This window comes from Equus quagga, chromosome 1 (genome assembly GCF_021613505.1).
Source record: "Equus quagga isolate Etosha38 chromosome 1, UCLA_HA_Equagga_1.0, whole genome shotgun sequence".
NCBI lineage: Eukaryota > Metazoa > Chordata > Mammalia > Perissodactyla > Equidae > Equus > Equus quagga.
In genome coordinates this window covers 17,139,158-17,152,156 of record NC_060267.1, presented here as the reverse complement: position 1 = coordinate 17,152,156, position 12,999 = coordinate 17,139,158, and the positions used below count along the sequence as shown (strand labels likewise).

The window sequence follows — 12,999 nt, the reverse complement described above, 5'->3', positions numbered from 1 at the left end:
CTTGATTCTGTAAATTGATTACCTTAACCTCGCTGAACTGGGCTACATAGTTTTCCATGGTCCTCAGAGCCTGGTCAGCTAGCTTCTCTTCATAGTCTTCCCAAAGGAGGTCATTATTCTGTGGGATAGAGGCAGAGGGAGTGGTGAGGCTCCACTTCTCGACAACTGCACACGAGGGAAACACCCAAATTCTTCCTGCAACAAGCTTCCTTTTTGGAGCACGGGATTTAGAATACCATGTTGGATTCTGGGGAAGCGTCAGATGAAGAAACAGCCCTTCCCCAAGAAAAGACTACCCTATAAAAGACTAGACATACATTCAGGGATTAAGAACAGGAACACATGGTCAGAGTCTTGGGCCCTAGAGCTTGAAGGATAGGGAAGTTTGGGAGTAAATAACTACATGAACAATCAGTTGGGTTTTATGTAGGTAAAACTTCCATAAAGTTTTAAAAAATATTTATTTATTTATTTTTGAGGAAGATTAGCCCTGAGCTAACATCTGCTGCCAATCCTCCTCTTTTTGCTGAGGAAGACTGGCCCTGAGCTAACATCCATGCCCATCTTCCTCTACTTTATATGTGGGATGCCCGCTACAGCATGGCTTGACAAGCAGTGTGTAGGTCCACACCCAGGATCTGAACCAGTGAACCCCAGGCTGCCGAAGCAGAACGTGTGAATTTAACTGCTGTGCTGCAGGGCTGGCCCCCCATAAGGTTTTAAAGAGCAGAAGAGGGTCAAAACCACAGGACTCCACAGATTAAGGCAAACTTGTATTTACCTTCATCGTTGCAGCTTCTTCCTACCACCCGTGACTGAGGCCATACAAATGAACGAACAATGTGAATTGGCCCCTTTGTTTTCCTGTTTGCTCAGATGGAGAAGCTACGATGAGGTTGAGATGAGGGCAGGAGTGAGTGTGGAAGAGCTGTAAAGCCCAGAACACTCTTACCCCTACGATGGCCTTCAGCTCCTCATGACCGTCCCAGTCACTGCTGTAGATCTCCTGCAGGGTTTCTGACACTCTCTTTGAACTTTCACGCATCACTGAAAGGAGAGTACTCAGTTCTAACATAAGGTTTCCCAGAAAGCAGTTTTGTCTAATCATACGAGTGACAGACAAATCAGTGAGTCCAATTCAGAAGGACAAACTCAGAAGGTTTGGGTTATCAGCGAGGGCAGCTGGATGGGGCTGAGATAGGAAAAGTTACTCTTCCTAGGCCCACAAGGTTCCGGAAGTCAGGGACAGGCAACTGATAAAAAGCCTGAGTATGGCTGGGTTTTTTCCCATCCTCCAGACTTCTTAGTAGCTGCATAAATGCCCTCTGGATTCTCCTGTGCCACCATACCCACCTTTGACTGCACTAATGAAGTTCTTCAGGTCCTTGTACAGCTTGTGGCCCTCTGCCTGAAAGGGAGAAGTGCCTTTGGTGACTAAAGGGGTACAATTGGAAAGATGCACCAGAAGTCAAAGCAGAAAAGTAGGTTAAAAGCAGAAATCAATCCTGGAATTTCTTCAAACATTATATAAATGTTATAAATTAGCCTATATTTTCTTTACCAAGAAGTTGTAGGTTGTCTCTTTTGCAGCATTTTTAAGTTGGGAGATTGCTCCTATTGCATTGGCATATCTTCTTTCCTGTTTGATCTCCCTTCCAGTGAAAGAGTTCCTCTGTGGAAACGTAAGTGTCCTATGTGACACAACCTATGTGACCCTCGCTCACACCTTCCTGTCTTGGCAGATGAACTGCTCCCACCTCCTGCAGACACCAGGCCCTCTTCCTTCTCTGCACTCTCACACTGGCCATTCCTCTCCCCCTTGACGCCCTTCTCTGCTTTGCCTCACTTTACCCTTCCCTTCCCTCAGTCACCTGCTTTACACTTCTCCTCCAAGGAGCCTCATCATTGACTCTCTTCCTGTTCCAACTCCAGTGTCCTCATCTATAGTTCTATCTACCTATCCGATTCAATCTTTGCTGCTGTGTCTGAATTCTCATTCTTTTAGGCTAGGAGTCCCAAGCACACATTAAGTCTCCTCCCTCCAAAAAAGAAGGGAGGGAGGGAGGAGAGGAAGGTATCATTTAGATTTGGAAGTTCAAATCTCTACCTAATCGATGAACCACTCGTGTTGTAACTCAGACACATATTTACAAATATATCCAGCAACCAGAAACTCATGACCTCTTGCTGAGGCTGCACTTCATTTTAAAATAGCTCTGACTATTACAACTTTTGCCCACTGGTCTTAGGTTGGCCTTCTGCACTCAGAGTAGATCTCATTTCTCTTGCACATGTGTGAAGACATCTTTTACATGCTCTGCACCAAGTCTTCTTTCTCACAGGCTTCCTCAATTGTTCCTCATCATGTCGTTTAAAGCCCCTTCCCATTCTGGCCTCTTTCCTCTGTGTGAACTCCAGTTTCTAGGAGTGGGGTGAGAAAGAAGTTTGAGGCCAGACCACTGACCTTGTGGAGCCCAACTTCAGGAGTGTGGGACTGGACTGAAAGGTGCAGCCCACTTCAAGAGTATTCTACGGGGTCAGAACAGTGAGCCTCATACTAGTTCAGGTGACGGAGTATGTGAGCTGAGATGCATTATGCAGTACACCATAAAATACTTGTTATGAACTTGTTCATTTCTTCTATTTGCTTGTGTTCATTACTAGATAGGCTATTGAGCACACCAAAAGTTAGAAAAATTCATGGGGGAAAATCCTATCTAACAACTTAAATTTTTTTTTTCCTGTGGGAATCTTTGATGGAAAGATAATTATTGTTTAATTTTAGCAACAGAAAATCTAAGTCTACTTAGTCAAATAAACACAGAAAACTGGACTAATTATTTCATCCATCTTCCTGCCTCCAGAGATCACCTCTAAGCCAGTCCAAACTCTTGACCATACCTCAGGTAAAAGTCCTTCTCAAGGGGCTGAATGCCAGGGCTCAAGGGACACAAAGACACAGAGAGTCTCAAGGAGTCTAAGGCACTGTCAGAGAGCTGGGAGAAGAGCTGGGATTCTGTAGTGTGTCACAGCAAATGAGGGTCAAGAGAGAAATGATCAGGGAAGGGTCAGATGCTGCAGAGAGGTTAGAACGCAGGAAGAATTGGTGTCACCAGACTTGGTAATTGGAGGTCACTGGTGACCTTGAGGAAGCACTTTTAATAGCATGATGGAGACAGATTCAGTCAGTTAAAATTCAGAAACATTTGGCATTCACCAGGAAGGGTGTCTCACTTCCTTTCTGCTTTTTCATTCACAGAAAAAAAGTTTAAACAGTCTAAGACATTAAATGTACAGAATATCTTTTAAACACGGATATGGTAGGTAGGTACAAGTTTGAGAGTTTTGAAATGTGATAACCAAGGTTTGAAAGTTTTGAAAGGGTTTTGGGGATTATAAAAATTAACAAGGATTTCAATTTCTTTTTATGAAAGAAAAAAACATGGACTCAACTTTTTACTTCACCATGAAGATTTGGTCTCCAAAATACATATTTGAGTAATAAAAGCTGTTAAACTATCTTGCATAATTTCTATAAATGACTTTCTTTTTTTTTTTTTTTTTAGGAGATTATCCCTGAGCTAACATTTCCTGAAAGCCTCCTCTTTTTGCTGAGGAAGACTGGCCCTGAGCTAACATCCGTGCCCATCTTCCTCTACATTATAAGTGAGACGCCTACCACAACATGGCTTGAAAAGCAGTGTGTAGGTCCACACCTGGGATCCAAACCGGCGAACCCCGGGCCGCCAGAGCAGAACGTGGGAATTTAACTGCTGCACCACCAGGCTGGCCCCTATAAATGAAATTCTTAATTTTTTATCCCATTAGATATTATATGGCCTAAAAATTCAGATCACTAATCAAGTATCATGCACGCTTGTGCAAGTTTTATGTACACTGTTCAAAACTAGGGGGTACTGCTCATACCATAGGCCATAAAATGTGAATGCCTTCTACCCTCCAAGGCACCGCACAAACGCCAACTCCATTTCTGTGTATTAGAATCAAGCCTCTGGACAAAGTTCTTCCTTTATGCTTTTGTTCTTTCCTTTGAGGAGAGGAAGCGTGGGTGTGGGTGATGGTGGTGGTAGGGGTGGGGTGGCGGGACAGCACTGGGAGTCATTTTATTTCTCTGACCTGTCTGTCCTCCCCTGAAATGTCTCCAGGATGAATAATGTCAGCATCTTTCTTCTTTCCTGACAAAGGTGGCTCTCACAGTCTTAGTTCTCACTTGTCTGGGAGTCAAAAACTTGTCTCTACCACCAACTAGCAAGTTATTCCACTTCTCTGGCTCCAGTTTCCTCATCTATAAATGCCTGGTAAGGTCATTTCTAGCTCTAAACCTTATGATTTTATCACTTCTGCTCTTTGAATCCTTGCCAAATTCTTGGCAGCACCACAAGGAGTCTGAGTTAGTCCCTCCCATGCCTTATACAAACAGCCCCAGCCCTCAGTTAATGAACCACTCACTCTGGAAGCTTGTCCTAAGCACTCAGGTAGACAGAGCTATGTCCTAAGAGACTAAGAAGAAGGTCCCTGTCTTGGGCTTCCCTACTTGCTGGAGAAAAATGGACTCAGAGAAACCCAAACACTCAGCAACACAAGTAAATAGCATGACAAACCCTGAGCAAGTGTTTTAAGTGCTTGACCTAATGGAGGTCCAGAAGGGAAAGATGAAAAGAGATTGTCAGATGTGATTTTAAAGACAATGAAATGGAAGCAGCTGTCATTACCAGAAAGAAGAGATTAAAATGCTGCTTGGGGAAAATAATTCTTCCTATATAAAATATTTTGAAGGAGGGAAATGGGAAGTACATAGAGCTCTCAAAGAAAAATTACCTATGGAAATTTGACCTGGAACCCAGGCAAGTGGCCAGGCCCTGAAATCAGGCTGGGAAGTTTCAGAGTTTTATTCATTGACAAAGTTTACCTACAAGCTGACTGTGGGTGAGGGATAGGGCACATGACCAACTGGTCCAACTTTTGGAACACTTCACTTTCAATCTCCTTGCCTCTGTCCTTTTCTTCCTGCTCATCTTACTCACCCCAGGTCCAGCCTCAGACTTGGCTGTATTGTCACTGTCTTTCTCCTTAAACTGTGAGAGCCTTGAGGGGAGGTGTGTTGTCTTATTCCTGTTAAAGTCCTAGCATCTAGCACTGTGGCCAGCATGCGGCAGGGACCCAGGAAACGTTTGTTAAATGAACTTTCCAAGCACGTACAGACACCAGTTACTGTAGGTGTATCATTTGCTCAGAAGGAAAGTTTTTCCTTATTCCTAATCTAACTCCATTTCATTTCTCAAATATATTTCCCCCCTCAAGTGACATTTAGTTGGTGGGCTCGCAAAAGGAATTCTGAGGGGATTGTCCCATCCGATCTTAATCTTCTTGATGCCCCTTCCTTCATCTCTTACCCTTTCTACTCACACATCGGCCATTGTAGACCATCCTATAAGGCAGAAAGGGAGAGAAAAGACCGAGGGGAAGAATGCGCCAAGAATCAGAAACCTTCAAAGTGGGTGTCAACTTACTGATTCCTGTTCTTTTCATGCTGGAGTTGGAAGCAGAACAGTAACAGTTGAGAGGAGGCCCAGGGAGGCCTCCTAGAGAGGTACAGGGAAACAAGCACAGGCTTTAGGTTTGGATCCTAGCTCTGCAACTCTTACACTATACTACCTTGATTAACCTGCTTCCCTCTCAATCACTTCCTATGTCTCCTTGAAGGAATTAGACTAGATCAGTGGTTGCCAAATGCTGTTCTCAGACTACTGCTACATCATAACTACCTAGAAAGCTTGAAGTAAAATACAGATTCCCTAGCTAGTCATCACCCATGGCTGTTCATATCACACACAAAAGGAAACAACCAGACATTATGTAGCTCCAGATGGAAGAATATAAGACCTACAATAACAAGTATTCTTGTTACCAAAACAAACAAAAACAAAAATCTGAATCTCATCAAGCCTCTAAATTGAACGATCAATTTACATAAAGTATAAGAGACAGAGGAACATGTTAAACAATACCATGGAGATTCAGCAAAATTTAAACTGCAGGACAAACAACCCAGTCTCATCAACAAAGAAACTGCAAAAAGGGAGGGGTTGGAAACCCACAGATTAAGAGATTTAAACATATCAACAAGTTGCTGATTTAAACAAACAGTAAAAACAAAATCACACAATTAAGGCAGTGTGAACACTGACTGGATATATTATCATATAAAGAAATAATTGCTAATTTTTTAGAGATCACTATAACTGTTTTAGTGGGTATTTAACCTGAAATACCTGAAAAGATGTTTGTATTATATTGTTAAGTGAAAAGGCAAGTTACAAAACCACATGAATAGAACAATCTCATTTTTGTAAACCTCATATTTATTTACTATGGATATATTTAGAGATCATATACGTACATAGCAAAGTAACTGTAAGGATATAAAACAACAGTGGTTGTAGCATGGGAGGGTGTGAAATCATTTTTTTAAATTCATTTTTCCTTTTTTTTCTTTTTGTGAGGAAGGTCGGCCCTGAGCTAACATCTGTGCCAGTCTTCCTCTATTTTGTATGTGGGATGCTGCCACAGCATGGCTTGATGAGCAGTGTGAAGGTCCACGCTCGGGGTCCGAACCTGCAAACCCCAGGCCACTGAAGCTGAGCGTGTAAACTTAATCACTACACCACTCCACCGGGCCGGCCCCTAATTCATTCTTTTCTTGACATACTTCCTGACTTGTTGTAATGAGTAAATGTTTTATAGAAAAATATTTTTGGGTGTGATAATGGTTTTGTGGTTATATTTTAAAAGACTTCTTATCTTTAGAGACTGATAATGAAATTTTTATGGATACAGTGATATGATACTAGAATTTGCTTCCTAATAATCAAGGATGGGGGAAAGTGGGTGGAGATATAGACGAAACAAGATTCCCAGGAGTTGATAAATTATTGAAGCTGAGTGATGGGGTACACATGGATTCGTTATACAGATTTTTCTATCTTTGTATATATATGAAATTTTCCATTACAACAAATTTAAAAGTACAGATTCTCAGTCCCTCCTACCACAGACCTTGCATTTAAAAAAATCTTCCAGAGCCAGCCCTGATGGCCTAGTGTCAAGTTCGGCACTCTCACTGCTCTCATGGCCCGCGTTCCTTTCCCAGTTCCAGAACCACACCCGTCAGTCAGCTGCCATGCTGTGGTGGCTCACATAGAAGAACTAGAGCACTTACAACTAGCCTATGCAATCATGTACTGGGGCTTTGGGGAGGAAAAAAAAAATTTTTTTCTTTCCAAATGATTCTGATATACAATCAACTACTGAATTAGATGGTAGCTAATATCCTTTTAATATAATTTTAAAGAATTATTTCCCATATAATTCAATTAACTGATACTGTACAATAAAGATTTTAGCTGGTTTTTGTCCCTAGTTCCTGAGAAGTAACCTCTAAAACCTTGGGATTTCCTGAGTGACGGGAATGTCTGTTATACATGGAGGGCCCCTCAGACCACACCAAAACAAATGACTCAGGATGGTGGCTGGTCAGGCTGGAAAGATGAACCATGTGGTTAGAGGGTTGGGGCTTTGAGAGCATATCAGCCCAACCTCCAGGGGAGGGGAGGGGAGCTAGAGATTAAGTTCAATCACGTAGCCAATGAGTCACTATGTAATGAAGTCACCATAAAAACCTGAAGCACAGGTTAGCTTCCCTGGCTGGTAATCCAACATCAGTGTGCTGGGACGGTGACATGAGGTGAGGACACAGAAGCTTCACATTTGGGACCTTCTCACACTTCACCTTATATGTCTCTTTATTTGGCTGGTCCCGATTTGCATCCTTCATAATAAAACTCTAATTGTAAGTAGAGCACTTTTCTGAGTTATGTGAGTCATTCTAGTGAATTATGGAAGCAGCCAGTAGGAACTTCCACCCTGGGAGCCAGCTGCTCAGAAGTGCAGGTGGCCTGGGAACTCTGGAGCTTGCAGCTGGTGTCTGAAGTGAGGCAGTCTAGCAGGGGACGGTGCCCTGATGCTGTGAAATCTGACCTAACCCTGGGTAGTTAGTGTCAGCATTGCCTTGCAACTAGATATTCATATAAGTTAATAACTCCTTTCTATTACAAAGAGGGGATCGCAATTTCCAGGACTGACATAAGAATTAAATGAGATAATGTGTGTAAAGCATGAAGCATGATGCCTGGACATGGAGATGGAAAGTCAGAGATCCCACAGAAAGTTAGATCTCTTCTATCCACTTCTAAATGTAAATTTTCTATATGAAATTACCCATCATATCCAGTGAAGATAGAAAGAACAGTGAGAATAGGTTTGTAGTTAGAATAACAGGTCAACATAGACGTATTATTTTAGAATAAAAGGCTTAGGTGGGGTAGACGTAGTGGACAAAACATGGGGCTATGGAGATAAGAGTCCTAACGTGGGAGAGAGGCACCCTGGGGAAGTGAATAAGTAAAAAACTAAGGTGGCAGGGGCTCATTTTGATTTTGTCTAAGGACCTAGTGATGCCACTGTACCCTGAGGGAAGCACTAAGAGAAGAGAAGAACACTGGCTGTCTCTCAAAACCCAGGGTCAGCAGAACAGGAAAGGTAAGTGTCTCTGGTTCCCAGGGGAAGGATAAGCAACAGGGCACGCTGGGGCCCTTAGCCCGGGAGAGCAGGGTTAGTAGGGATGCTTGCTGGTTTGTAGAGCCTGCTGTGCTGCCGTTCAGCCCTCATGTCTCATTTCTTCCTTCAAGCTTCCCTTCCCCGTCTTCCAGATTACCTGTTGATGGTAGAAGTTGCTGGCACTTTGTTCAAACCGTTCATCTTTGGTTTCCACAGTTTTCCCCAACTTCTGTAGTACCTGGGGATATAAGTCAGAAAGGTCCGTAAGGCTATAGTCAAGTCTCTCATATCTGTTGCCTCATATGACCCTGGATTCTCAGTCTCAGATGCAACTAAAGGCCCATACACAGATTAGGCCAAAAGAATTAGAAATACAGCACATTGCTGAAAAAACTATCATGTTTTGTGGTTCTTTTCAAATTGGGTACTTCTGGGGTATGTAGTAGTGTGCTAGAGGGTATACATAAAGCCCAGAATAAATATGGTATATGTTCCTGGAATGACATTATTTACTGCAGGGGAAGGGGAAAATGTTATACATTATTAAAACAAGGATTAATAAGAAGAATGTAAAATGTGTATGGCTTTAAAGATAAAACATGAGCCTTGAAGATGTTTTTCACTTGAGAGACCCTCTTCCTGCCATAGCTGTAGAGTCCTCTAGACAGACAAGGTTGGAAAGGCTGGCAGGACACTCTTCTCTCACAAGGGCCCTCGTGGAACACTTTGAGAAGCTCTGATGTAATGCATTTGAAACTCAGCTAGAAATGAATGCTATCCATGTCTATCTCCGCTCCACTGGGAAACTGAGAGCTAACCATCACACTGGTCTCAGTGCTAATGCAAAGGATGTGGAAATGAAAAAGATACAGTACCTGCTCTCAGCAGGGACGCTCACCTATAAACAAGTAAGAAAGCCCTGACTCTTCTACCTGTCACCCCCATTTTGGGAGTTACGCTATCCCCCGGGCCCAAGTTAGAATCTCAGGAGTTGCCCTCAACTACTTCTCTCTCACCTCCTTCATCAAATCACTTACCATGTCCATCTCCAGAAACCATCCCATGCTTTCTAGTCTCACTGCCACAGCTCGAGTCCAAGCCCTCATTGTCTCTCATCTGGCCTGCTACAATAGGCCCATCATGCTGCAGCTTAAAACCTTCTAATGGTTCTCCATTCATCTGCTCAATGAATTTTTATTAAATGTCCATTACGTATCTATAGGGTATAGTTCAAACTCTAGCGTGCACACAGGTCTCAACGGTCTGACCCTTCACTAAGCATCAGCTCTCATTATTCCTCCATCCTGCAGGTCTCCCTCCCTAACATTTTTTTAGTTTCCCAAATAAGCTAAGGGAGATTGGAATTGGCCACCCCAAGATATGTCTCCTTGGCATGTGTATTATTTTGGGCTGATTACTTTTAAAAACTGCAGGCGTGAGAGAAACTCTGAAAAGTAGAAGTTACTCTTTGCAAGAGACATTTACATTTGTAAGGAAAATCTCCATCTGTAAAGGCTCTCCCTCTCTGTACCAGGAAGAAGGGTGGATGACCTTATCCTCTAAAAACTCTTATCAATGAGGAAGGCAAGGACTTAAATCTGCATAATAACCTTACTCTTGTTTACTGTGCTTTTCTTGTAGTCTCCCACAACTGACTTGCCCCACACCCAACATCCTCCTTTGTAGCTGAAGATGGTATTTAAGATGAGAACCTCTGCCATTTTGGCAAGTTGCTCAGTTTGCCTGAGCCTCTCCCACGTATACATGTTATAAAGCTTTGTTTAATTTTCTCCTGTTATTCTGTCTCATGTCAATTTAATTTGTAGTACAGCCAGAAGGACCCAGAGTGGGTAGAGGAAATGTCTTCCTCCCCTACAAAGCCATATTATTGCTTGTTATAGATGCTTTTGCTTCTTTTTGGAATGCTCTTCCCCACCTTGTCTGTTAGGCAATTATCCCAATTCATACTCTATATCCTTTGTGATGCTTAACCATATCTATTTCATCCCATTAATCGAGTTAATCACTCTCTCCTAAGCACTTCAACTTCTGTACCTTGTATACACTTCTATTACTTTTTATATTTGTATTTATCTATCTATGTCTCCTTCTAAACAGTGAGCTCCTTGAGGATTGGGTACTTGTCTTACTCATCTAGATCTCTCAGTATCCAGCAAATAGGTGCTTAATACATAAATATCTATTTATAAAACATAAGGACCTGTTATAAAACAAGAAAGAGAGTGAGACTGATACAGGAAGGACCAATGGGCTGGGCCTTGAATTAAGATTTTGCTAGACTGGAATAGAGTATAAAGGGTGAAGGTGGAAAGAGAATTCCAGGCAAAGATAACATCAGCAAAATCACAGGATTACGCAAATTCATGGCAGCTTCATGAGATGGTTCAGCATGGCTGGTTTAGGGTGTGTTCTGGGGAGTGGTGGGTAGGAAGCTAGAAAGGGAGATTGGAGTCTCATTGTGAAGGGCTCTGAATGACATGCAAGAGTGCCCAGGTTTTGGGAGTGTGGAAAGCTCTATGTCAAGACTCTGACCCAAGAGTCTCCATTCTTAATCCTGGGGTTAGTGTCTCTCACTTCTGGAGCTCTCTTTATAGTGGTTAAGATCAAGGGCTTGAAGTCAGACAGAAAAATGCCCCCATCTTGGCCTTTCCACTTACTGGCTGTAAGCCTTTGGACAAACTGCTTACTCTCAAGCCTCAGTTTACAGAACTCCCTTTCCCCCATTAAGATAACAGTATCTCCTGGAGTTGCTGGGAGAATGAAATGATGTGTAAATTGTTTTCACAGTGCTGCCCTTGGTGAGTACTCAATACAAATTCACTATCATTATGTCTAGTTCCATTCCCCTCCCTATAAATACTTGTTTTGTTTCCTTTTCAGTTTAGCCATATGTGTTTGTCCACGTCTCTAACTCCACCTCACTTAACACCCAGCCCTGATTGCACAGAGTGAGCCATCTTCCCAGGCTCCTCCCGCTCACACCAACAAAACACTGTCCTCTACCAGAGTTACAAAACCACCTTGGTTAGTGCTAAATGCAGCTCTCACTTCCTTCCTGCTACCCCTCCCTTCCTTTTTTTTTTTGAGGAAGATTAACCCCGAGCTAACTGCTGCCAATCCTCTTCTTTTCACTGAGGAAGACTGGCCCTGAGCTAACATCCATGCCCATCTTCCTCTACTTTATATGTGGGACGCCTACCACAGCATGGCTTGCCAAATAGTGCCATGTCCATACCGGGATCGGAACCGGTGAACTCCGGGCTGAGGAAGCAGAGCGTGTGCACTTAGCCACTGTGCCACCGGGCAGGCCCCTACTCCTCCCTTCCTTTGCCCTGGGGCTTGGTTCTTCTGAGGCGGAGGGGGCTGAAAGGACAGAGGAGTCAACTTAGCCTAGAGCTGACGTGGCACATGCCAGGACAGATCAATATCCCCAAACCCCAAAAGGCTCAAAGCAAAAAGCCTTGAAGGGCGTGGGAGTGTGTGTGCTGAGGAAACACTCCCACCTTCAATTCTGAAACTGAAAAGAGCATTGTCCCCGTGGAAACATAACCAGTGCCCAAAGTCATTTGTTGTCATAAGCAACAGGGCCCTGTGACAGGGCACTTAGACTTTGCAGTAGAGGTTCTTCCTCAACCAGAGTTCCTTGAGGGAAGAGATGCTCCACAGATGTTTGTGGAAATAATTAATAAATTCTACCTTTGGAGCACTTCCTAACGAAAGTCCACATAATACCAATGCCTAAAGTCCCGCACTTAGAATTCCGCCCCCATTTGCCTGGCCTAGCAGCTGAGAAGCTAGAACACAGATATTTAGAGAGAAACAGCAGGGACAAGAGGAAAAGTAAATGTGGCAAAATGTTAACACTTGGTGAAATCGGGGAAGACTACACTTTTGTGTAGATTGGGGTGGGAGGATAAAGCTTTAAAAAAAAATCAGTGCAGACATGTTTGGTGGCTATAGCTCCTCATGAAGACCCGTCCCCATAACCATTTATTATATTTTAGTTTATTCTCTCTATTGGGGTAATTTGAATAGGCCTTGGATCTTAGATATTACGGAGTTTCGTTAAAAATTTTTCCTTAAGTATGATAATGATATTGTAGTTATGTAAGAAATTCTTATTTTCACAATATATGCTAAAGTGGGCTCTCCTTAATATGGCCCTAATCTACTTTCCAGCCTTTTCTCACACCACTCCCTGTGCTCCAGCTCAGCTGCATTTCTCACCCTTCTGCCTAAAAGATTTCCAGACTCCATGCCTTGCTCATGCTGGCATTCCTCAGCTGGAATGCTCTCCCACCACTTGCCTGAGGAACTACTAATCAGCCATAATTTCTATCT

The 12,999-nt window shown here is 43.0% G+C and overlaps 1 protein-coding gene across 3 annotated transcripts in view; it reads right to left on the bottom strand.

Moving 5' to 3' along the window:
• Nucleotides 1–12,999, bottom strand: part of BIN2 (bridging integrator 2) — a 29,693-nt gene that overhangs the window by 13,564 nt on the left and 3,130 nt on the right. For all 3 annotated transcript variants that reach the window (XM_046659074.1, XM_046659064.1, XM_046659082.1), the window contains exons 2-5: nt 8,795–8,875; nt 1,354–1,408; nt 953–1,047; nt 23–118 (exon numbers count right to left, since the gene is read on the bottom strand). In XM_046659074.1, coding sequence (XP_046515030.1) covers nt 23–118; nt 953–1,047; nt 1,354–1,408; nt 8,795–8,875 — 327 coding nt within the window. The remainder of the gene's footprint in view (nt 1–22; nt 119–952; nt 1,048–1,353; nt 1,409–8,794; nt 8,876–12,999) is intronic.